This window comes from Aquarana catesbeiana, linkage group LG01 (genome assembly GCF_042186555.1).
Source record: "Aquarana catesbeiana isolate 2022-GZ linkage group LG01, ASM4218655v1, whole genome shotgun sequence".
Taxonomy (NCBI): Eukaryota; Metazoa; Chordata; class Amphibia; order Anura; family Ranidae; genus Aquarana; species Aquarana catesbeiana.
Window position 1 is genome coordinate 768,025,327 of NC_133324.1, and position 26,929 is coordinate 768,052,255.

At 41.5% G+C, this 26,929-nt stretch overlaps 1 protein-coding gene across 3 annotated transcripts in view; it reads right to left on the reverse strand.

The window, feature by feature from the left end:
* The window catches only part of NEK1 (NIMA related kinase 1), a 205,843-nt gene that overhangs the window by 17,111 nt on the left and 161,803 nt on the right, over positions 1-26,929 (reverse strand). For all 3 annotated transcript variants that reach the window (XM_073606279.1, XM_073606287.1, XM_073606272.1), the window contains 6 exons: positions 24,755-24,958; positions 16,603-16,714; positions 11,905-11,996; positions 11,081-11,289; positions 1,790-1,947; positions 801-1,033 (listed from right to left, as the gene is read on the reverse strand). In XM_073606279.1, the coding sequence (XP_073462380.1) occupies positions 801-1,033; positions 1,790-1,947; positions 11,081-11,289; positions 11,905-11,996; positions 16,603-16,714; positions 24,755-24,958 (1,008 nt within the window). The remainder of the gene's footprint in view (positions 1-800; positions 1,034-1,789; positions 1,948-11,080; positions 11,290-11,904; positions 11,997-16,602; positions 16,715-24,754; positions 24,959-26,929) is intronic.

A 26,929-nucleotide genomic window follows, 5' to 3' on the forward strand; every position in this document is an offset into this window, starting at 1 on the left:
TTGAAACTTTAGATTGTCTTTTCAAGATTTTTTTGGGAAGGTTTGCAAAATAAAGCATCCTCAATGACTTCTGGGCTGCCGACGCATCTTGAAACGAAAAATATGAGAAAGATGACCCAGGACTGTTAAGCAGTTAGAATACTACATCATGCAAGAATGGGACAACATTCCTCTCTCAAAACTCCAGCAACTGGTCTCCTCAGTTTCCAGACATTAAAAAAAAAACAAAAAAACACACCGTGGCAAACATGGTCCTGTCCCAACTTTTTTTGAGACATGTTGCTTCCATTCATTTCAAAATTACCTTATTTTTTTCTTAAAAAGTGGTAAATTTTCTCAGTTTTTATGCAGATTTTACACAGCCTCCCAACTTGTTTGTAATTTGGGGTGTACATTTTATCAGAAACATGCAAAACATTTTATATCAAAAGTTTAGAAACATGTTAGTAGAGGGTATACGTTTAAGATACATTTCATAGTAAGAGGCTGACTTTGTATTTGGAGGGGGGTATGCTGGAATGGAGACACAAACATTCGGTGGGTTTTTCATAAATTTATCTTCAAAAGTAAAATGACTCCTTTTTTTTTCTTTTGAAAAAGAGTTTCTCTTTTGAATGGTTATACTTACAAACTAGACCACATACATTTATAGCAAACAAAACCATGTTACCCAGTACCTGTGTACTCCGTACATGCCCCAGCTGTACAAGTAGGAGTCTTAACACGTGCAATTTGAGCAACACCAGGAATAAATTTGCACTATCCTAAACATGTATATAAATGACACCTGTGGAATTTACCCGATTGCCACTCCTCAATTATGCTTCCACTGCTCGGCTGATTCTCCTCATCTTCTGCTTCAGCCTCCTGTGCTGCCTCGTTATTTTCCTCCTCCTCATCCTCCATCTTACTGGGTAGCAGTCCATCTCCAGCCTCTTCAGCTCCACAGTCCCCTTCTTGGGAATCCTCTTTTAATAACTGCTCCATTGATGCCTGCAGCTCCTGTAAGTCTCTTTCTGTGTCCCCAAACATACTACAAAGCAAATCAAAACATAAGTAGCTGGACCCATTAACAATTTAAACGTCATGCCATAATGGGTGTTGTACCTAATTTTTAAAGTCCATTTTGGACTTTGTTCTGTAGAAGAAGTGCAGGATGTTCCTGATTTACAGTATTTTCTGACTAACTCTGCTGCAGCATAAATTCCAGCAAAGCCACCACTTTCCCCGTTTCCCTACTGTAGTCTCTGTGGGGTGTGGGTGATTGGTTCAAAAAGTTATCACGTGGACGCTAAGACATTTCCCTGGTGCCAAGACATAATCAAAGTGTATGAGACTAGACAAAAGTCCTGGCCAAATGGCTATTATGGAGCAACTCACAGGTTATGTACCGGTAACTGCTTGCTGTGGTACTGTATATTATAGGATTAAAAGAATGCAGATGTGATAGTGAAGTTATGAATACACTACTTTGGATAGAGTGACGAAGAGTTAAAATTAGTTTTTTCTCTGTAACCCATTAGGAAGACACCAGGACATGAAAACAGGAGGCATTGTTGCTGGGACAGGAAGGCACAAATGGCAATTAAAAACATTGTCAGAAATTTCAAATTATCCCCATTCTACCTAAAATGTGTTTTTATAATTGTCAGTCTTCCCCATAACTACATGCTAGAGCTCAGAAATAAAACATATGAGAAGTTAACAAGGTACTGTATTACATGTTCAAGTTCCAAGAACACAGTTTTCATCCATTCTGGGATAAATTACAGAAACAAATTTTCCTTACGTGTCTTCGGAATCTGAATGATCTGCATCCTGTGCTGGTTCATCCTCAATTTCTTCTATCTCCAGTTGCTCAACCCCCTGCAGATCAGCCACACTCGGTACATCCACCAAAGTCTTGAACAGTTTAGAAAGATCGGGCAATGAGCAAGTCCTCAGCATCTGCAAATTAAATTAGCATATTTCAGCCCGTACTTTGCATTAAAAAGTACCATAAAAAGCTGCGAAAGCCTGCATTCCAAACTCATGGAAAAAAATAAAAAAATAAAATAACCAATACCACACTTGCCCATTGGCACATTAGGGTTAAAGATGAGTATGTGAGACCGAAAAAACCTAAAGTGGTTGTAAACCTCAGACATGCAATATGAGCAAAGCACCTCCTTCTATACCGTGTACTTGTCTCTGTCCAAAGCAATGAGTCTGATTTCTCTCTGCAGTCGTGTTCCTCTGTTATCTGCCTGAGTCACATCTGACAGCTTTTTCCTGACTCCAAGAGTGAAGGGTAGTGTGATTTAAGATCGGAGGTTTCAAATGAAGTGTTTCATTACCCTTATATAGGGAATCACATTGTACAGACAGTGCTGGGTTTGACACATAGCACATTTAAAAATGGACACTGTGCCTTACACCCAAGCAGCAGTCCATTTACTACTACCCAACTAGATAGTCACACTGTAGCGTGGGATTACTCACAATATAACACTTTCCTCTTAACCCACACAGAGATATACCTATACATACACATCTTTATATGCAAGACTGACATTCTGAAAATAAAGGTTAATGTGACATAGTTGTTCTAAACAATTTCTGATCACATACTGTATATAATTTCTTTTAAGGTTTGCAGATATACTATAGGGCAGTGATGGCGACCTTTGGCACCCCAGATGTTTTGGAACTACATTTCCCTTGATACTCATGCACTCTGTAGTGTAGTTGAGCATCATGGGAAATGTAGTTACAAAACATCTAGAGTGCCAAAGTTCGCCGTCACTGCTATAGGGGATATTTACTAAAACTGGTGCACACAGACTCTGGTGCAGTTGTGCTTGGTAACCAATCAGCTTTCAGGTTTTATTGTCAAAGCTTAACTGAACAAGCTGAAGTTAGAAGCGGATTGGTTACTATGCACAACCGAACCAGATTCTGTGTGAGCTAGTTTTAATAAATCTCCCCCTATACGTTTTCTTTTTATGTGCATATTTGTACTTAGTCTGCCACATCTGGAATAATTATTCATTGTCATTTCATTGTTGTATTTGAGGACAACATATTGTAAATGCTGTGTAGAAAAGAAAAAATATAAAACATAGAAACATTTTTTGATGCGCCCAGGCTTTAGAACAGTCATGCAGATTGCAATTGATGACATTAACTAAGAATGAACTAAAGTAATGCTGATGTTTGGGGAGAAAAAAATGAATAAAACGTTAAAAAAAAAAAAAAAAAAAAAAAAAAAAAAAAAAGGACTACTTAGGACTGAGAGATGCCACACCAAGAACAAAAGGTGACCTTCATCTAATGACCTGGGCACACCAGTGAACTGCTGCCATTGACTCCCCAATGCAGCTGCAAATAGAAGGGTTCTACACAGGTTAAAACATTTGTCGTTTTTGTTATAAGCTGTTGTCAGTTGGAATGCCATACTGGAAATTACTTTTTATGTAATATTTATAATTTCTGGCAAATTGATTAGTTCTTTACTGAATCTCTACTGGCTTGTCTGTTACCAGCGATATGCTTGGGTCAGCCACATGGTGTGCACTCATCGGGCATTGTATCGCCAGCATTACAAATGAATAACAGGTTGCTAACATGTTGATCCTGTAACATGCCAGTGTAACGGATCTTTCTTCAATAAAGCTGAACAAACCTACACACAAGTGTAAGAGATTACCCTACTTTCATCTTGAAAAGCAAAAAGTCTCTGTAGTGTAGATTGATGCTTTACAGCACGATTGTTTATAAAGCACAGCAAGAGGAAACACTCTTCCAGGAGAAAAGACGAAATTTCATCATATAAAGGGGCTTTCCGTAATGTTAAAGACAGACATTAGGAGAATATGGAAGTAATTAGAAGACAATTGTCTAGGATGATTTCCTTGGTTAGGTTAAAAGAAAGTCTTGCTATTTAGGCATTTATAAAGCTGTGAAATCTCACACTTGTTTTCTCACACTTAATCCTGCCCGAGTATAAAAGCACTTCCAGACATCGACTGATAAAATGCAGTCTGAAACCAACTTCACATCTCTTAGGCAAAAACTGCCTTTCCAACAAAACGTAAGAATGTAAAACCCTGAAATAACATTTTTTCATTCCATCTACTCTCCTATGACCTGGTTTAAGCTGAAGGCTAATATTCGTTTTGTGGATTTCTTTTACTTAGTAAAGTAGGTTAAATGCCAAGTCCACCCTTAACTGATGTGGCAGAGATGTGCTTGAACAGGAAATTTACAGAATTCATCAAGATGTTCTTTACTACCTTCCCATTTTAAACATATTATATATATATAGCAGTAATTATGTATTGTGAACTTGTCTTTAACCAGTTTGCTGCCAGAGCTGTTTTTCCTTTTTTTGCACGCGTTTATAAAAATTATTTTAGGCCAGATGATTACTTAAAACCTATAAAACATTATACATTTTCTGAAAGCAGAGACCCCCCCTTTTTTTTTAAATTAGTGCAACACTTTATGAAGCGCAAGATTTTAGTAGAGGAAACACTAAAGTTACATTTAGGCTACTTTCACACTGAGGCGCTTTACCAGGTGCTTTAGCGCTAAAAAAAGCTCCTACAAGTAGCATCTTTGAGGCGCTTTAACCGCATGCCGACCGCAGCACGAACATTTACATTGGCAGAATGGCACGGACAGGCAAATGGGCGTACAGGTACGGCTCTTTAAATTTGCCGGTGTGTGGCTGCGTGCGTGCGACCCTGCTGCGAGCTCTGCGAGTGTGATCGCGGGTCCTGCGGACTCAATGTCCGGAGGAATACCCATGATCGTCTCACGGAGAGGAAGAACGGGGAAATGCTGGTATAAACCAGCATTTCCCCGTTCTGCCTAGTGACACTGATCACAACTCCCTGTGATCGTGATCAGTGTTGTGTCACACATAGCCCACCCCCCCACAGTTAGAATCACTGCCTAGGACACACTTAACGCCTGCAGCACCCCCTAGTGGTTAATTCCTTCACTGCCAGTCACATTTACACAGTAATTAGTGCATTTTTAATTGCACTGATCGCTGTATAAATGTGAATGGTCCCAAAATAGCGCCAAAAGTGTCCGATGTGTCCGCCATAATGTCGCAGTCATGATAAAAATCGCAGATCGTCATTACTAATAAAAAAAAAAAATTAATAAAAATGCCATAAAACTATCCCCTATTTTGTAGACGCTATAACTTTTGCGCAAACCAATCAATAAACGCTGATTGCGTTTTTTTTTTTTACCAAAAATATGTAGAAGAATACTTAATCGGCCTAAACTGAGGAAAAAAAATGTTTTTTTTTTTTTATATACTTTTTGGGGATATTTATCATAGCAAAAAGTAAAAAATATTGCATTTTTTTTTTTTTCCAAAATTGTCGCTCTTTTTTGTTTATAGCGCAAAAAATAAAAACCGCAGAGGTGATCAAATACCACCAAAAGCTCTATTTGGGGGGGAAAAAAAGGGCATCAATTTTGTTTGAGCCACGTCGCACGACCGCGCAATTGTCAGTTAAAACGACGCACTGCTGAATCGCAAAAAACGCTTTGGTCTTTGGGCAGCCAAATGGTACAGGGCTGAAGTGGTTAAGAGCAGTGTATACACTGCCCCTAAAGCGCCCCGCCGATTGAAATCAATGGCCAGCGTTGCAGAAGCTTTTGACCCTTTTTTCGGCCACTAGTGGGGGTTGAAAGCACCCCGCTAGCGGCCGGAAAAAGCGCCGCTACAAATAGCAGCGCTTTACCGCTGACGTCCCAGCGCCTCAGTGTGAAGGTGTCCTCAAGAAAAACAAATGTAAGATATTACTAATTTTATTTGAAAAATATAAAAAGATGAGGTCGTACTGAGTAAAGAGATACTTAACACATCAACCCTTAAAATTGCATGCACCCAAAATGGCAACAAACTTTACTAACCTAAATTTGTCCTAGGCGACCCTTTAAAAGGCCTAGAGGTCATGACTGGATAACTAATAATTTTTGGCCGTAGAATTATTGCTCTTACTTCAGAGTGTTCAGCAATATGTAAAATGTAGTGCAATCAACATTTTTGTATGTAGGAACTCCTGATGCGTGTTTACATTCATATGTGCATGTATGTGGGGGTTAAAAAAAATTTTGGGGGTGCGTTTAAGTTCTTGGGTACAACAATTTTTTTTTTTTTTTTTTTTTTTACACTTTTTTCACATGGAGGACCAAAAGTCCGGTTCACTCCTGTAATTGATGTTTGGTAGTCTCCCTCCCTTCTACCAGGCGGCATCTACCATGGGGTTCCCAGGCCTGCAGATGGGGGCATGAAGCCCAGGAAACAATTGGGGGGGGGGCAATGTACTGGGGCTGCAAAAGCGAACAGGCAGCTGTACATTGCTTCCATATGACAGTTGGCTTGCTGCTAAGAACATGTGGCAGTGAAAAGGGTTAAGGGTATCCAGAGACTTGTAGGGATGGTTTTTAATTAATTTATGGTTTGTCAGATCGGCCCACAAGCACACACCGGTGAGTGGCCGTAAGAAAACCTGTTCAGATTCTAAATAATGCACTTAGGGAAAAAGAATCATATGATAGAGTAGTTACATAGTAGGTGAGGTTGAAAAAAGACACAAGTCCAACCTATGTGTGTGATTATGTGTCAGTATTACATTGTATATCCCTGTATGTTGCAGTCATTCAGGTGCTTATCTAATAGTTTCTTGAAGCTATCAATGCTCCCCGCTGAGACCACCGCCTGTGGAAGGGAATTCCACATCCTTGCCGCTCTTACAGTAAAGAACCCTCTACGTAGTTTAAGGTTAAACCTCTTTTCTTCTAATTTTAATGAGTGGCCACGAGTCTTGTTAAACTCTCTTCTGCGAAAAAGTTTTAACCCTATTGTGGCATCACCAGTCCGGTATTTGTAAATTGAAATCATATCCCCTCTCAAGCGTCTCTTCTCCAGAGAGAATAAGTTCAGTGCTCGCAACCTTTCCTCATAACTAAGATCCTCCAGACCCTTTATTAGCTTTGTTGCCCTTTTTTGTACTCGCTCCATTTCCAGTACATCCTTCCTGAGGACTGGTGCCCAGAACTGGACCGCATACTCTAGGTGCAGCCGGACCAGAGTCTTGTAGAGCGGGAGAATTATCGTTTTATCTCTGGAGTTGATCCCCTTTTTAATGCATGCCAATATTCTGTTTGCTTTGTTAGCAGCAGCTTGGCATTGCATGCCATTGCTGAGCCGATCATCTACTAGGACCCCCAGGTCCTTTTCCATCCTAGATTCCCCCAGAGGTTCTCCCCCCAGTGTATAGATTGCATTCATATTTTTGCCACCCAAATGCATTATTTTACATTTTTCTACATTGAACCTCATTTGCCATGTAGTCGCCCACCCCATTAATTTGTTCAGGTCTTTTTGCAAGGTTTCCACGTCCTGCGGAGAAGTTATTGCCCTGCTTAGCTTAGTATCGTCTGCAAATACAGAGATTGAACTGTTTATCCCATCCTCTAGATCGTTTATGAACAAATTAAATAGGATTGGTCCCAGCACAGAACCCTGGGGAACCCCACTACCCACCCCTGACCATTCCGAGTACTCCCCATTTATCACCACCATTTACACTATTGAGTATACAGTGTTGGCCTGAACTACAGACGAAAAAGAATCAGGGGTGCTAATATAAATATAATTTCAAAGTATGAGTAAACAGTATGGCCTGGCAGTAGGGAAAGTGCATAGAAATCTAGGGCGTATCACTAAAGTGATCACCAGCAGGTGATCAGATGTCAGCCTCTGGCAGGGAGCTCCAGGATGCCATATTACTAAAGCCAAAGTGAGTGTAGTTCTGCTTTACGAGGAGGGGTGTGGGATGTGCAGGCTCAGTGTGCACTGCATGTCCTGCCCATCTCAGTTGAACTATGTTGTAAAATAGCTAGGAAGGTGGGCAAAGCTAGACCGTCAACACCACAGCTCAGCAACCTCTGCAAAGATTTCGCCCTGGGCAAGTGCTGTGTGCACAGGATACTCGGGGGGGGGGGGGGGGGGCGTCAGTTTTAAAAGAAAGACAGTATTATGCTTTGGGTTAAGGCAGCTCATTTAATTGAACGGTCCAAAAATCATGCATTGAGAATTTGCAGATGTTGTGCTACAATACAAGTGCCCTTTTCCATCATCTGTGTCCCATTGTGGAGATTTCCCTTCACTTCGTCTGTCCCATAGCCAAACAGGAAGTAAGAGGATCTTCCTGCAAATTAAGGCAACTCCCAGGTCACCAGAATGGGGACTCCCAGGTCACCAGAATGAGTGTCCCCATTGGAATGTTTCCCTTCTATTACTTTTATGGAGACAACTCAAAATTTAGGATTTTCTTTTACTTTAAATAATGGTAAACAGGACAAATAGTGAGGGTGAATATCCCTAACAGGGGCACAGACAACAATACAAACTGACAGGTATTCTAATCCATCTCCACTCCATCCAAAAGTAGAAAAAAGGTTTTGCCTTTAGTTATACTTTAATGTCCACATGGACATCCGATTACACGAATATTTTCAAAGGACCACGATCCTGACTTTAATCAGATTTTAACAATATGTGCAGAAAACAATTATTACAATTATGCGATCAATGTATGCATTTTCAAATTTCTTACTTCAAAGATAATTATTGATTAGTATATGCATACACAAAAGGACCAAAAGCAATGACAATGGGCTATTGAAAGGCTTATTTTAGTATAGAGCACTATGTAAGCTCTCAGTATATTTGGTTTCACTTTTCAACAGATCTGGGAGCACTTGTACACCCCTAAATTATCGTTACTGTATGCAACTCAGGAAACATCACAACTTGGCTAGGATCTGAAAGGCCACTCATTTTACTTTGAGTTGTATAAAAAAAAAAAAAAAAAAAAGGACACTTTTCTTTTCAGGTAACCACTGCTGCATGTAGATCAGGAGTGTGAAGACTTTATAGCTGAATGATTAGGGTGTGCATAATTATAACTACAGAGAGACACTGATGAGTAGGGTAAAGAATCTCGGACCTGTGAAATCACGGATTTTCTGTAAAAAGATTATGCAAATTTTGTCTTTTTTACGAGTTTCCACTCTTACATTTGCTATCTGATTTAGTTACCCATTACACCATTCTACAGCTCCAAAAAAAATCAAGGCAGTCTGTGATCGACCCAATCTTTTGATAATCATGCAGCATACTGAGAGAAATCTGCTACAGTTCAAAATCTGTTCAGCTATCCAAAGGCCAGTTTGATAGTTTAGTCCGACAATAACAATATATCTCATTCTGTGACCACTTATCCCTCATGTGACCTAGATGAGCTTAGCGGTTTTAACATTCATACCCTTCAGATTTAAAAACTGTCAGAAGATAAAGCTGCCAAATACAAATCTACTCATGAAAGTGCAAATCTGTTTTTTAAAGTAGTTCTAAAGGCTTAATGTTTTTTTTGTTTTTCCAATAAAGCAATTGTAAATGATCACCTTGTAAAACAACCCATTCAGCTTAAAATTTAAATGAAAGGCAAACATTTGTGTCTTTTTCCCCTTTTTTTTTTATAAGTGATCACATTCCATCTGTTCTCAGCTGCATAAGAGCTGGAGGGAGGGAAAAACAACAGCACACTGATCTTTCCCAGTGAATGGATGTGCAGCAGGGGCGTGTCAGGACAAGTCTGATCATTTAAGGAGAGCAGGCTGAGTTCCCAGCAGAATTAGAGGACTGATCACAGTGTGCTCTCCTGCCTAGAATGGTCCGTTTTTAACAGGAAAGCAGAGGAACTGGCAGAAACACCAGGGGTTTCAATCAAAGGAAGCAATACAAAGAGAACAATGTACATTTTCATACAAGTACACGGTACAGCAGGCACATAACAGGAATTTGACCTGCTGGGGTAACAAACACTTTAAGGCCTCATCTACACTGGACCTTTTTGCAGCTGCTTCTAGGGTGGTCTGGCATTTTTTTTTTCCCTGCCTCTAAACTCCCCTGCATGTTAGAACATGTGCCCATACACACATAGGCTTTTAGCAGAGTTTAGGGGTAGGAGAGTTTAGAGGCAGAAAAAAACCCCACTGCCAGTACGTACAAGAGCAGCAGAGCTTTGGCAGAAAAAAAAAAGGCTTGACGCTGCTAAACGTGCTTAAATTCACCTAAACACTGCTAAACTGGTGTGAACAAATTAATCTTAGGTGAGTTTTTAACAGGGATTTCCTCTCCTGTCGGGAGAAACAGTGTTTAATAAACTAGCATGCATGAGGCCAATTCTCTGCACTTAGGTCCCTTCACAAGGGTACCTCTGGTTAACAGCATCAGCTTGCAGGCTGAGGATAGGCTGAGGATAGGTCCGTGTCCGCTCTGCTATGCAGAGTGAACACGGACACAGACCCGTTCTCCTCTATGGGGCAATTGGATGGAAACGAACCGCCTGTCCGTTTCAATCCGATCCGCCAGACGGATAGAAACTAGGAACACCATCCGACTGTTTTTGGCAGACAGGATGGAATCAGATGGTGGCGGGTGTCAGACATCCGCTTCTCCATAGAGGACAATGCAGTGTTCGCCTAAAAAACTGACAGGTGGACCTGATCAGACAGCTCGTATGAAAAGGCGCCAAGGTAAATAACCTTCTGTGCCACAGGATACCCCCTCCCACCACCACCACCCTTACTTACCTTAGTCCGACCTTGATCCAGAATTGTGCCCAAGAGCAGCAGCTCTCTTCTCACAGAGCAATATGATATCAGTGGGAGCAATTGGTGTCAATCAAATCCTGTTATAAGGGAGCTGGGGCAGGCCTGAGCTGCACTGTGTCTATAAACAAAGACAGCATGGCTCAGGATCAAGCCTGTAAATGTGTCAGCATAGGAAGTGGCTTCCTATGGTTGTACAAACAGTGGAGGAGTCATAAGTGTTGGCGGGGGACCCCAGAAGAGGAGGAGGATCAGGGGCTGCTCTGTGCAAAACCATTGCACAGTGCAGTTAAGTATAATTTTTAATTCTAAAAAAAAAATGAAGGTTTACAAACACTTTAACTGCTGAGAAACAGCAAGTGGGACATTTGCAGGAGTATTGACTTCTTACCTTTGGATTATTGGCATCAAACAAACCAGTTGAGAGTCCAATTAATAGTGCTGTCTTGCCTTTGGTTTTAACTGGAGATGCAGATCGGGAACGAGGTGGCAAGGAATCATCAAACGAAGACTGGGCGGAAACATTAGGTGTAACATTATGAGGGAGAGGAACTCTACTGAATAATGCTTTGGGTGTAGTGGAGTTTCCAATATCATTATCTGCAGGAACACAAAACATAGTGATTACTTAAAATACAGTACGTTTTTTTTCTTTTTAACTTTTGCAGTGAATACCTTTTTTGAGCGTCTTGCTGTGCAGGTTGCACAGAGATTAAAGTAAAACATTTCTGATGCTGGAAGCAGTTGTCATCTCCCAGGGGTACCACTAAGCAGACAGGAGCCAAATCTGCATGTAAATGAGCCATTTATTACTAGCCTAAGTCATCTAGAAGGAAATCACTTTAAACTGAAGTGCATTGTAATAACCAAAAAAGACATGCACAGAGATGGAGCATTAAAACTGTGCTTACATGGCCATGAAGAGAACGGTGCTCCACACCTGCAGTCATGTTCCGACTTCAATAGACCTTGGTGGACTGCTGAATTTTGTGTATTTTAATGTAGGGAGTCTGCAATGATGCATGCTCTGCCCTTCACAGAAACTGGATCAAGGGCAGGCTAAAGCACACTCTCAGTGATAAGCTGAAAGCATTGCTTAAAAAGGTGCCCATGTGTACATCTAGACTAGAACTATATTTAAATTTAGAAGATTATGCTTAGAACAGAACGAGAGAGTAAAATTCTATATATTCCCTTTAAAAAAGACAGACTGACCCGTTTCATGTTCACTTTCAGAGCAGGCTGTATCTTGGTGATCATCTTTTCTGGGAGATTCATGGTCATGCACAGGATATTTTTCTTCCTCACTGAAATATAGATGGATAAACAGGCAAATACTTCTATCTTAAAAGATTCTGTACCGATATATAAAACACAATAAGATCATAATTGTAATATCTATACTACAGTGGTTTCGACAAAATTTTGGAAACAAGTATGGTATGCAGAGTTTCCATATTTTTCTCGATCCCCTGTATTTAGCCACCAGTACAGTGGGTGATAAAACCTGACGTCTTCACGGTCTAAAGTGGAGACGCATAAGGGGGAATTTACTAAAACTGGAGCATGCAAAATCTGGTGATTTTCTGGTGGTTTCTCTGTATAGAAACCAATCAGCTTCCAGGTTTTATTTTCAAAGCTTAATTGAACAAGCTGACTTTAGAAGCCAATTGGGTACAATGCAGAGCTGCACTAGATTCTGAGTGCTCCAGTTTTAGTAAATCTCCCCTTTAGTCTATAACTACATTTGCATGGTCTGGCCACAGAATTGGGCAGCAACATGATCTATACGAGTACAGTACTATAAACTAGTCTGGTTCAGAGCTTGGGCTTGTAAATGGGTCATATTTTTTCGTACTAGCAAGCTGCAAAACTAGGTATATGCATTTAATCCTGGCCTACTAATATACTTCATAACTTGGCCTTGTAAATGGGTCATATTTGTTGTACTAGCAAGCTGTAAAACTGGGTATATGCAGGACTGAAACTAGGGGGGTGGTTTTGTGCTCCGAGCGCAGCATTGAGAGGGGCGCTGCTGCTGGTAATAATCCTCCTTCAGCCGCTGAAAGTCCTCTTCTTCTCTCCATCCCTCCAGCATTCAGCTGCTGCAGGAGGAAAATACAGGGATCGGTACCAGTATGCCGCCACAGCTATCACTCCTGTCTATACCCCTGCTTCTTAAACTGTCTGGTCCCATACTACTCTGGCCCCCCGCAGCGCTCCCCTCCTCTCCTGTCGGCTAGTTGTGCAGCAAGCAGGTGGGCATAATCTTCAGCATGATCTGTAAGACTGCCACAAAATAGAGCATAACCCTCTCCTGGTCTTCCCTTCCCCTGCTCGTCATCCTGAATAGATTACCCGCAGCAGCCAGTGGGATTTGGGGGGGGGGGGTTGAGGCGTTGTGGCGAACTGAGTTTTTGCCCCAGGTGAAAGAACGTCCAACTTCGCCACTGGGTATATGTATTTAAACCTGGCCTACTAATATAGTGGTACACTACAAAAATAAAGAATAGTCGCTCAAAGATAAAAAAAAATTGGCCTGGAGCAGGTGCTAGTCTAAGAAAATAAACTGTATGGAAGTGTGAGACATACATAGACCAGTGCATATGTAATAGGCTGGCCAAATTCATTCGATGGTAGCGGCTGTGCTGGCACAATCCAGCTACTGAAAAATCTTTCAGTGGGACATGCATAAAAGTGCAATGTCATTAGAACAGTCATTTTCAACCGGGGTGCCTACTGTGTTCAGGGGTGGCCTTGACAAAATGCCTAAAATGTGCCCCAAATTGTCCAAAAACTGTGGGTGGATCAGGTCTGCCTTTTTGTTAAACAAAGCCACAGGTTTTTATTGTGAAGCACTAGAAACTTGGGCACTGTGTGGGCCAGATGCCAGTGTCTAAGAACCAATGACATCATAGACTGATCAGGAGGATGTCAGGTGCCTTAGGACATCCTAGTTTGCCCCTCCTGTGCCCCTCAGCACTGGGGTTAGCTAAGTTAGCTAAGTGATGGAGAGAAACACTAAATACTAGTCAGTACTAGCGTGCAAAGGTGTATTTGCTTTGTAAGCATAATTCACCTCTAATGTTGGGTGTCCTACGTGCGTGCTGCGAACGTAAGAATATTAGTTTAATTTTTTAAAATTTTAGAATGGGGTGCCTCGAGACCATCATTTTAAAGGGTGCCTTGACAAAAAAAAAAAAAAAAAAAACGCTGATCGCTGCCATTACTAGTAAAATAAATAAATAAAAATATCCCATAGTTTGTAGACACAATAACTTTTGCGCAAACCAATCAATATACGCTTATTGGAATTTTTTTTATCAAAAATATGTGCCAGAATACATATTGGCCTAAATTGATGAAGAAATTTGACTTCTTAAAACTTTTTTATTTGCTAGGTTTTATAGCATAAAGTAAAAATTTTTTTTTTTTTCAAAATTGTCACTCTTTTTGTTTATAGCACAAAAAAAAAAAAAAAAAAAAAAAAAAAACACGTAGAGGTGATCAAATACCACCAAAAGAAAGCTCTATTTGTGGGGGAAAAAAAAAAGGACATACATTTTATTAGGGGACAGTGTCGCATGACCACGCAATTGTCAGTTAAAATAAAGCAGTGCCATATCGCAAAAAATGGCTTGGTCATGAAGGGGGTAAAACCTTCTGGGGCTGAAGTGGTTAAACTTGCCTTAGATCCAATCGTTTGACATATGTAGGGCTGCTGTTAGAAATCATAGGGCCCCGTACAGCTTACCTGACTGGGCCCTCCCAATACACATCTCTGTCATGCGTTTTTATTGCCCCTCACTGCTCCCCTGCATGATGCAAAGGCAGCAGAGGGGACAACATATGTTGCGGGTGTGATGCCATTTGTGCAGCAAAGATTATCCTCACGGTCACATTTGTGCATAGCATAGTAGCACAAACACCCCCCCCATACCGAAAAATCTTGTCCCTATCCTTCTATTACAAATACTCATATCCTCAGCACAATTCTTTAATACTCTTCCCCCCTATTGTGTCCTGACTGTCCCCAGTGCAGTCTCCCCTCCCTCAGACACACAGATACAGCAACAGCAATGTCTTGTCCTCCTTCCTAGGCTTCTCCTCATCTTGACATAGGGGGGAAACTAATTTCGAACCCTTTTTACAGGCAGTTGGTGGGAGAGCGGTCGCTGCTGAAGGGGTATTGGGAGCATGACTCTGATACACCACTGGATGCCAGCTCGGAACTTAACAGAGTTTGCTTACTATTCTTTTGCTGGGAGAAGAAGGGGGCGGGTAAGCAAACTGTAAAGTTCTGATATGTGATGGTGGCGATGCAGGAGCGCTACAGTGACAGCGTGGAGCTGGGGAGGAGAGAGAGAGAGAGAGAGAGAGAGAGAGAGAGAGAGAGAGAGAGAGAGAGAGAGAGAGAGAGAGCACCTCCCGCCCCTCCTCCCAGGTCTCTCCTGCTCTCCTGATTTGCCTTCTCTCATCCAGTGCTAAGCTGACATGAGTAGTGAAGCCGCTGTCACTACACCCATCAGCTTTGAAGTGGCAAAAACAAGCCTCTCGGCTCCCCCAGCTCATGTTACTATCTCCCTTCTGCTTCCCCCTTAGCTCTGCTCTGTGCCCCTGCCACCTAGATGATGATCCCTGCACAGACTATACCCATTCCACGCACCTTGCTGATGGACAGCTTTGGTCCCTCACAGTCACTGCCGGCTGCAGCTTGCCTTCTGCCCTCAACACTTACTGAGGGAGTGAGGCAGACAGGCATCCCATCCATATCACTCCTCCAGGGATAGACAGGCTGGGGGCCAGAACTTTTAACTAATTGTTGGCAAATGTGGCACTGGCTGCCTCTGCACCTACCTAAAAGAACAGAGTTCCTGCTCTGCTACTGCCTCTTGGGTGGATGATGGAAGGATGGGGACCTGGGAGATGCTATCAGTTAGTTATTCTAGGAGCGGCTTACAAGCTTTGAAAGGCACCAGCACTCTACAAGGCAACATAAAGCTGTTGTCCGAGCCAGTAGGACCGGTGGTACCCCCTTATCAGCGGCCCTGGACATATATACACACATCTAAAAACACACTTTTTCCTAGATTGAAAAGGTGTGCTGGAGTCTGTAAATATTCCAATTGCTTTTACGAACACATCAAATCATTTTGCATACAATATTTGAAAATACCAGTGCTTGTTTAATGGCTGAGCTGGAGTTTTAGGAGATAGGATGCGATTCAATGACACTTGCCATGGCAATTATTAATGTCAGTTGCCTGGCTGTTATGATGATCCAATGGCTTCAACTGTTTGAGTAATAGTTTTGCTTGCTGCATTCTTGTTATGATTCACTTACTCAGAAATACTAAAATCAGACACAGCCGGCAAGGCAACTTGCACTGTCAGAAAGAGGTCAACAACTGTAGCCTTCACATTTTTCATAATAAGTGGTATACTTTAAAAGTTAGGTTTAACCAGCAAGACATGACATATGGAAGGGGCAACATCATTAACATCTGGGAATACTGCACTTTTCATTTATTTTCCCATTATGGAGATAAAAGAGAGGGAGATTTTTTTATACAGCTGATAAAACTTTATAGCAACCAGGGCTGACAAGTGATTGAGGTGGCCACAGTGAAAAGCACTATATGCCGAGATCTGGTACCCATGTGTACAAATTCTCAAAGAACTATAGGTTTTCATCGGGGATCATTAAAGGGTTAAGTGGAAATCTGATCTAGGCTCATTCCACTTGCAGCCGTCTGCCAGGTATGTTGCACAACTCAGCATGCTTTACAGATTTTTCAGTATCACATAATTGCCATTCATATAAGAAAGCTATGTAACTGTCAAGGATTAAGCTGTAAATGGACTGTGTGATAATCTGTAGAGCTGATTGATGGGGCTGTGCAATTACTATACCTTTCTTCTTTGGTTTCTTCATTCCAAACACTCACAGCCTTGACAGGACGCTCATCACTTGCATTTCCTTTGGTATCTTCCAGCATTTCAGCCTCCAAATCCTCAGGCTCCTCTGTTGTAAAAGAAAAATACCTTTGTATAAAGTATTGCTATGCACGCACTTAGAAAATTAAAGATACCTATGAGCTCATTTACTATTAAGCTTCCTCATTTACGGTCACTGCTGGGCAAAGATCTAAACCAGCATTAAAACCAAAAGAAAACCTCTATTATATTGCAGCTTACCAATTCTTCAAGGTGATGGCTACATTTGTTTTCTTTTTTAGGCTCTTTCTTCCATTTTCATCTGGCGATCCAGCCAGTAGGTCAGTTTTTCAAAAGAGCAAGCTCACTTGCAAAGGTACCAGTTACCGGGATGAGACAAACCACTGAACACTGGCAGGGGTGTGTACAATGGTCAGCTTTTATGTATTTATTGAATACATTTATCATAAAAGAAAAAAAAAAACTGTTCGCTGTACATTCTTTTTTGGCACACATGGGTGCCGCGCCCTCCGGACTAAAGAGGAGAGGGGCCTTCTGGCTTGTTATCAGCACTCAGTTTAAAAAACGACTGCATCTGATAGTATGGGGGTGCTTATGGAATGGGCAGCTTGCACATATGGAAAGGCACCATCAATGCTAAAGGAGATATCCAGGTTTGAGAGCAGCATATGTACCCATCCAGATGTCTTTTCAGGGAAGGGCTTGCATATTTCAACAGAACAGCGCTAAACTGCATACTGCGTCTATGACTACAGCATGACTTTGTTGTAGAAGAGTCCAGGTGCCTAACTCACCTGCCTGAAGTCCAGACCTTTCACCAACTGCAAATATTTGGTGCATCTTGAAACAAAAAGTATGACAAAGACGACCCAGGACTGTTGAACATGTAGAATTCTAGATCAGGCAAGAATGGGACTCAATTCCTCTCCCAAAACTCCAAACTGGTCTCATCAGTTCAGTTCCCAGAGTGTTATTAAAGAAGTGGGGATGCTACACCAAACTAAACATGATCCTGTCCCAACTTTTTTGAGACGTGTTGCTGCCATTAATTTCAAAATTACCTTATTTCTTATAAAAATGTTACATTTTCTCAGTTTAATCATTTGCTATGTTTTCTATTGTAAACAAATCAGGGGTTTATGAGATTTGCAAATCATTGCCTTCTGTTTTTATGTACATTTTACACAGCGTTTCAATCTTTTTGGAATTGGGGTTGTAACTCCACTGAAAGACTGTAGGCAATTCCAATGCCGCGTACACACGACAGGACTTTACGGCATACTTGGTTCGACGGACTTTACGACGGACTTTCCAAAAGAACAGAGTTGCCTACACACGATCAACCAAAGTCCGACAGATTCGTACGTGATGACGTACGACCGGACTAAAACAAGGAAGTTCATAGCCAGTAGCCAATAGCTGCCCTAGCGTCGGTTTTTGTCCATCGGACTAGCATACAGACGAGCGGACTTTTCGACCGGACTCGAATCCGTCAAAAAGATTTGAAACAGGTTTTATTTCTAGGTCCGTCAAACTTTTGGGGAAAAAAAGTCCGCTGGAGCCCACACACGATCAAATTGTCTGACAGACTCCGGTTCGCCGGACCAAGTATGCCGTAAAGTCCGGTCATGTGTATGCGGCATAACTCCTTTAGGGTGGAAGATATGAGCCATCACCCAATCTGACTTGTTATGGTCAAATCTTGGAATAATCCATTTTATGTATGAACTATATATTTAATGTATGTAACCACTTAAGGACCAAGCCTCTTTTTTTACACTTGTTGCTTACAAGTTAAAATCATTTTTTTGCTAGAAACTTACTTAGAACCCCCAATTATATATATATATATATATATATATATATATATATATATATATATATATATATATATATATATATTTATTTATTAACACCCTAGAGAATAAAATAGGGGTCGTTGCAATACTTTCTGTCACACCGTATTTGCGCAACGGTCTTACAAGCAAAAATACACTTTTTTTAACTAAAAAATAAGACAGCAGTAAAAAGTTAGCCCATTTTTTTTTTTATATTGTGAAAGATAATGTTACGCCGAGTAAATTGATACCCAACATTTCCAGCTTAAAAATTGCGCCCGCTCGTGAAATGGCGACAAACTTTTGTCCTTAATCTCCATAGACGGGGGAGTGGCTTGTGGTACATGGAGTAGGACGCACTGAGAGCTCTCTCCGCCGAGACTCCTGACACCCAATCTGTTATCCCCTCTCATCCGCACTGCATCCACCGCTGCAGCCCAGCCCTGTGCTCAGTGTCCCCATGGCTATCGATCGATACCCCCCACAGCTGATTTAGACATGTCTAAAAGGGGTAAAGACCTCCTGACGAATTATTCTGGAATTATTCTTAGAAAACGAGCAGATATCTTTGCTCATTGTTCCTGGTGAAATATTTCAGTAAATCAGAAATGGCTCAACGGTCTATAAAAGGCATTTCAACCTTTTTTTTGCCAATTTCTTTTTAATAATATTTTACATAGTACAAAAAACAAAAAAGGGAGAAAAGTAAACAACCTCACCACGCAGGGTGGCAAAACATAGAAAAGACAGAAACATCCAGGCCCCAATCCAGGTTCACCACCCTGTGGACAAGCAACCCTTCCGGATGAAAATACCCTAAAGCAAAAGGGGTAATGACACCAACATCATAATATAGACATTCATTTATATAACGACTTCACATTGCACCTGGTAATAAGGACAGCGATCATTCCTATATTTTTTTTATTTATTTTAGGTACTTATATAGCGCCGTCAATTTACGCAGCGCTTTACATATACATTGTACATTCACATCAGTCCCTACCCTCAAGGAGCTTACAATCTAAGGTCCCTAACTCACATTCATACATACTAGGGACAATTTAGACAGGATCCAATTAGCCTACCAGCATGTTTTTGGAGTGTGGGAGGAAATCGGAGTAACCGGAGGAAACCCACGCAGACACAGGAAGAACATGCAAACTCCAGGCAGGTAGTGTCGTGGTTGGGATTCGAACCAGCAACCCTTCTTGCTGCTAGGCGAAAGTGCTATCCACTACACCACTGTGCCGCCCCATATACAGCTATTGAAGCAGCAGTCGGTCCCAAGAATACTTCCAATGGTAGTTCAAGAATTACAGAGCCATATACTCCCATATCTATTACCCTGCAGATAACCTCCTTCTCAGTAGAATCTATTTAGTCAGTTTAGTTTAGTTTCTTTGGACATCCTCTGCTCAGGTATGTTGCCTTATAGAACGGAATCACTATTTACTAGCCCCTTCCAGTACGATAGTGAGGGCATCATGGGTTTCTTCCAATAAAGGATCAGTGCCTTGCACGCATAAAAAAATAACAAGCTAAGCAAGGTACGCTGGGCCCTAGTAGGTGCCAAATCCTCCACCAAGCCAAGCAAGCAGGTTGCCACTGTCAAGGGCACAGACGTAATCTCATTAATACAGCACCCAACAGCAGACCAGAACTCCCGGATACCCGACAGTGCCAAAAAACGTGGCTAAAATTGGCTGGAGAATGTGAGCAACGCCAACATCTGCCAATGTACTCGGGTAGATCTTAGATAGCTTAGCTGAAGTGTAACATTTCCCGTAGAGGAATTTAAATTGGATCAAGCGATCTCTAGCTGACAATAAGTGAGTGAAAGGAACGCTCCACAATTCGTCCCAATCTTCTCCACCCAAATCCGGGGCCTCCTCTACCCACTGCTCCCTACATTTGGCCACCGAAGGAGGTGAGACAGGGAACAACTCTCTATATAATTCAAATAATGTTTTTTTTCATGGAGTCATCTAATAGAATATCCTCCAAAATTGAGGGCTGAGAGCCAGCACATTTCAACCTTTAAATGCAACTCCTGGCCAACCAAGGGGAAACTTTGGTTTTCAAACTACTGAAGCTTCCCTCTAGATAGGTTAGCTTCACATTTGTCTGTTAACTTCACAAACATACATTCAACCGAAACAATTATGCATACCTATATACCCTAAATATCTTTAGGAGAAGATGGATCTTTGGGCAGCTGGATCTTCTAACCATCACATGTATATGGTTAGCCTTCCAGCTTTTCTAATGTCCTGAGCCAAAGTACACAACTACCCCTGGTCCCAGGAGAACACATCATAGAGCAGGTTTGACAGGGCATCTGGATAAAACAGACAGCATCACTTAAAAAAGCATTGCGCCTATCCCTTTAAGTACAAATGGATAAACAAACGAAAGAAGTAATACTAACCAGACAAGACACTTCATTGTCTTAAAAGGAAATGGTCTGACATGGGTTGATAAAGATGAAAAGGAAAGGGAGTGTAAATCCATACAGATTATTACTGGTTATGGTAATCATTTATCACCATTCCACTTTAACATTTTATTAGAAGTGTCCTGGAAACACAGCATGTGTTAAATTGCACATTCCTGGAGCCTTATCACCGGAGATCTGACATGTGAAAATTAAAAGCACAGGTAACAATGATTCGCTCAGTCTGATGCTTTACTGACTGCGTGACAAATCAATACTAACCAAGAAGGATGACAGAACAGATTAGTCACAAAGAAACTATGGGCTATGCTATGCTATGGGCAAAAAAGGCCCTTTTTTCCTGATTGAATGGTAATTTGTTTTAAAATGCCTAAAGGTGCATGAAAAACCCAAATCCAGGCTAAAAAGCGGTATTTATTGGAGTGATTTTTGGCATTAACATTGTGGTAGGTAGAACCTAAATTTAAGAAAAAAAAAAGCTTGCAACAGACATATGCTACATACATGAAACTGTAAACCGGAACTACACTGCATCTGAGCATAACAAACCAAAAAAGCCTTTTTAAATATTCAATGCAAACTCCCCCATCCATCCATGTCTCCATGCTTTATTTTGTTGGGAATTCACTTTGAAACCCCCCCCCCCCTAGTATTTCTGGCCATGGCCATCTTGAGTAAGGGCACATGATTCATGTGATATTGACTGGAATCGATCTGTTCTTAGCTCAGGCATGCAGACAGGAGGGGGTGCTTAGCTGAGAAAACCACTTCTCCTCTCCTGAAGACTCCTGGGATGTATGACATCATACCAGAAATGAGGAAGTAACTATCTATTTACTAATGCTAGTGTCATAAGGATTTAAAATAGGTAATATAGTTTGAGAAAGGGAAGTTCCCCTTGAAAGCAACATTAATCATAGTCAAAGGGTAGATGATTGTTGCGGGGGGGGGGGGGGGGGGGGGATGGGGGGCAAAAACCAACCGCGAAACAAACTTTTTTCCCATCAGCTAAAAAACACCATACCTGCATAAAAACTGATAGAAAAAGATTTCACTTGCAGAGACAGACATTTACAATTTACATCAGATTTCATGCATGTTTATTTATTTATTTATTTCAGGGACTTATATAGCGTCGTCAATTTACGCAGTGCTTTACATATACATTGTACATTCACGTCAGACCCTACCCTCAAGGAGCTTACAATCTAAGGTCCCCTAACTCACATTCATACATACTAGGGACAATTTTAGACAGGATCTAATTAACCTACCAGCATGTCTTTGGAGTGTGGGAGGAAACCGGAGTACCCGGAGGAAACCCACGCAGGCACAGGGAGAACATGCAAACTCCAAGCAGGTAGTGTCGTGGTTGGGATTCGAACCAGTGACCCTTCTTACTGCTAGGCGAGAGTGCTAACCACTACACCACTGTGCCGCCCTCAGTGAGTCTTTATGCACATTGACAGCAGATTTCTTTTCCTTTTTTTTTTTCCACAGATAGACATCACACATCGTGTGTCATCACAGAAAATTGCATACATGTTGCAGATTCCTGCGCAGAAAAAAAATCTGCATGTGATACTAATGTTGTGGTGTGAACAGGGTACATAGAGAACAATTGTTTTCTTTATGCCCTTGCAAAATGTATACAGAAAAACTCTCGTCTCTGCACATGGTGTGAACGAGGCCTTATACTTTAAAAACATACATATATCTTTAAAAAGGAGCCCCGGGCTCCCCCACAAATACTGTAGATGCAGAATTTCAGGCTGGGTTCACATCATTGCGTATTGCATGCGGTTTCCAGGCATCCAATTCGCAATAGGAGATTTTGACCGGCTCTCTATGGAGCCCGTTCACATATCTCTGCTGTGGCTCCGATGCAAATTTGCACAGGAGCCCTGTGCGTCTTTTGGTCTGTTTCAGGTCTGAATTCAGCCAAACATTTGGGCTGAAATTGGACCTGAAACGGTGAATGGGGATGCACTGCTGGCAGCCGCATGGGGCGATGGTGTGAACTCAGCCTTAATATTAGGGCACTTACCTGTGCAGGCATCCAGTGGTGTCCTCACCCAAGCTGATTTTTCAATCGGCTATCAGGTGCTGGCGTCACCATCCCAAGGGAAAACAGCAGTGAAGCCTTGTGACTTTACAGCTGGTTCCCTACTACACATAGTGCACTGCACTTGGTGAATGGGCCGTAGTTTTCTGGGACCTGTGAATTGTCCCAGAAGACTGTGGGGGAAAGAGGCGAACTTCCAGCTCAGTTCACCGAGGCAAACTGAGCCAGAAGTGGGAGCAGGTACCTGTCAAAACCAGGTACCAGCTCCCCCCCAAAGGTGCCTAATGTGGCAGCAGAGAGGGAAGGGGGAGGCAGACAAGCAAAGCTTCCCCTTTTGGATTGAGCTCTGCTTTAAGCAGTGTCAACGGTCATTTCTGTAAACATCAGCCTATCAGGAAAAAAAATCCAGCAAATCAATTCATATATAGCCTGGTCTTCTGAAGGTGTCTGATGATGTACAGCATGTCATCCCTGATGAACATGGAGTCTAACCAGTCTCAGAGATCAGATTGCAATCATTTAATTCTTCTAAGGATATAATGAATGCTAAGGCTTTATGCAGATCTATACATATTTCCCCTTTTTCCTTTGGCTTAGACTTCCAGATATTTAGTGGTTGTGCACTGAAGAAGCTAGCCTGTCACAGAAAGTGGCTTATCAGCTTCATTTGGAGATTCCAAAGTAGGCAACAAGTGCACTTTTATGTAACATTTTGTACCAGCAGCAGTCAGAGAAAAGTCAGAAGTTCTTAAATGCATAATTATTCTAGTTTATGACTTAAATTAAAAGTCAGCAGCTACAAATACTGTAGCTGCTGACTTTTAGGCCTCATGCACACTGGACCTTAAAATAAAGTTATAAAAACAGTAGTTTTGCAGTGAGTTTTTATACGTTTAATGTGTGCTCCATGAGCGCTTAAAGTGCTCATGAAGCACAGCGCGGAAGGGACGACATCAATGGTGGTGTGGAGGATGGTCTACATGGACAGCTTTACCCCGGTTGCCTGCATACTTAGATGTGCCATTTTTAATCATCAACCATGCGAGTTGCTAAATGTTGTACCTTCATTAAATGTAACCATATAGATACACTTAAACTCGGTTGTGACATGACGCTACTTGTATATCAAGTCATCGCTTGTATATCAAGTAAAAATTTAAAAATTTAGCTCGTCTTACAAAATGCTCTCAAACCAAGTTACTCTCAAACCAAGGTACTCAAAATCATTAGCTTACTAGCCCAGCGTCACAGATGTACAGAGTGCACCACAAAGGTACCTTGTTAATGCTGAAAGTCAAATTTAATCAGTAACTCCTAAAATTTGTGTAAAGCACCTGCAATAATCTGTGAATCCTTACAGTGTCCATTAAGCAGGCAACTCATCTACATTGAAAGATTTTACACATATTTTGCTTTCATAGAGAAAGGCAGCTTTTAGATTAAATTTAGGCGTATTGTAAACAGTGTACTGCTTAGAACAGTATTGTACTATGAGTAAAATTACACAGATGGTCACTGTCATAGCACCAAATGGGTTTACATATCGTTTCTCAAGATAGCGTACCAGAAGTGTTTTTTTCCTGGTGGCTGAAAGTATAGACAGTGACCATGTTATTAAAGCAGCAAAATGGTTTTAGTCCAGTTGAAACATACATATACTGATATTTGATAGTTGAGCCAGATGTTGCCATATTGTTTCTCATAGTTGAAGTCTCAGAGTAAGAATCTATACAATTTGTTACATACCACATGGTTGGTGCACAGCCTGGGTAGGATCAGAAACCAGGTCATCTTGTCCCTTCTTTGGAGAAAGATGGTCTACTGGCACAGGTGAGATTACGTCCATTAGCGAAATTAAAGAGCCCTCATCTACAGGAGAGCCTTTGCTTGCTTCAACATCCTGCAAGTCATTTTGGCCTGGTAGCTCTTCTTTTTTGGTTTGAAGTTCACCTGCATAGTTATAACATATCAAATGTGTATTACCTGCTAAAGCACCAGAAAGGCTTGAGGATATTATATAAGGCAACGTTATCCAACACCTACTTATTAATCTACAACGCACAAGAAAGCAAAGTAGGAATATATCAGGCCCAAAAAAATATTATTTTCATTGATAGGGGGTTGAACCTACAGTCATTCAAAACAATTAAATTTAAATAGGACTTACAGTGATTTACAGTTTTAGAAAATTTCAGCATTAAAATGATATCAAACCCTCAGGTTTTAATTTTCAGCAGCTGTTTTAAGCACTTGCTGAGAATGCAGGTTCTTTAGCTTTTATTCCTTGCCTATGTTACTGTTTAAGATGATGCCATGACTACTGTCTGAGGCCTACAACTGTAGTAAAAAAAAAAACAAAAAAAAAACAAAAAAAAAACAAAAAAAAAAAAAAAAAAACACGTTTTTCATAACCTACCCAATTTAAAATGTATCTAAAGTCCTTATACGAGGCTGTATGAGTTTCCATTCTTTCTTTTATTTTGACCTGGTATGCAAATAGAACACTTTGGGGTTGATTTACTAAGGCCCCTTTCACACCGATACATTTTTACTCTGCAGGAAAAAGGTTTCCCCTTTAACTCCTATGGGACTTTTCACACAAAAAATTATATCAAACCCTCAGGTTTTAATTTTCAGCAGCTGTTTTAAGCACTTGCTGAGAATGCAGGTTCTTTAGCTTTTATTCATTGCCTATGTTACGGTTTAAGATGGTGCCCTGACTACTGTCTGAGGCCTACAACTGTAGTAAAAAAAAACGTTTTTTCATAACGTAACTGATACGTTTTTTCCTGCGTTTTTACTCTGCAAGAAAAAATATGTTTCCCCTTTAAATCCTATGGGACTTTTCACACACTGCGCTGTGGGAGCGATGGGTTTTGGAAAGTCCTGCATGCTGCATCTTTGGTGCGGTGCTGAAAACCGCACCAAAAACGCAGCTTCCCATTGAAATGAATGGAAACTGCTGCAAAATCGTGGTAAAAACACAGAGATTTTGAGTCACATGTCCATTCTTTTACAGATGCAGGCAACCCAAATACCGGATCAGAAACGCACACACAGGAAACACGCATATGAAACACAGCAAAATCGCTGTAAAAATGCATATTGCTACAGAGCAGAGTTAAAGGGCTCTAAGCCCCCATTCACATCGGGGCGATTTAACATATCAAATCGCATGCCAAATCGCAGTCTATTGCCGGCAACGGCACAATCAGTGCACCATACTGATTTCCAAAAGTAGTTCCTGCACTACTTCGGGGGGCAATTTCAATAGACAACTGTGCATGAACCCACACAGATGTCTTTCAAATCTCCCCTGAACTCGCACTGAAATGCGGGTTTGTAATCGCACGAGTTCAGCTGAACTCGCACGATTACAATCCCGCCGTCAGCGTGAATGAGGGCTAAAATTGGAGAGTGCAAAATCAGGTGCAGCTTTGCACAGAAACCGATCGCTCCTATGGAGCGGCAGATGTCAGTGGTGACATGTCCACTGACACCCGCAGCTATTCGATCCTGTCCGTGAAATCCAGATGGATGGTGACCCTATTTTCCATCCGTCTGGAGGATTGGATCAGATGAAAATTGGACAGGCAGTCCGTTTTCATCCCATCTCCCCATAGAGGAGAGGGGAGCTCTCCGGGCAGCAAGGTGAACGGAGACGGATCTGTCATCTGCCTGCTCAGCGGGGATCAGCGGATCAATCCCCCGCTGAGTGAGCGGACAAGCCCGTGTGAAAGGACCCTAATTGAACAAGCTGAAATTAGAAGCCGATTGGCTACTATGCAGAGTTGCACCAGATCTTGCACTCTCCAGTTTTAGTAAATCAACCCCCTTATGTTCCTGGGTGACCACGCTCACTCCACCCTCTGTACTTTTGGAGGGAGCCAAGTATGAATATAGCACAGTAATTTTAGGACT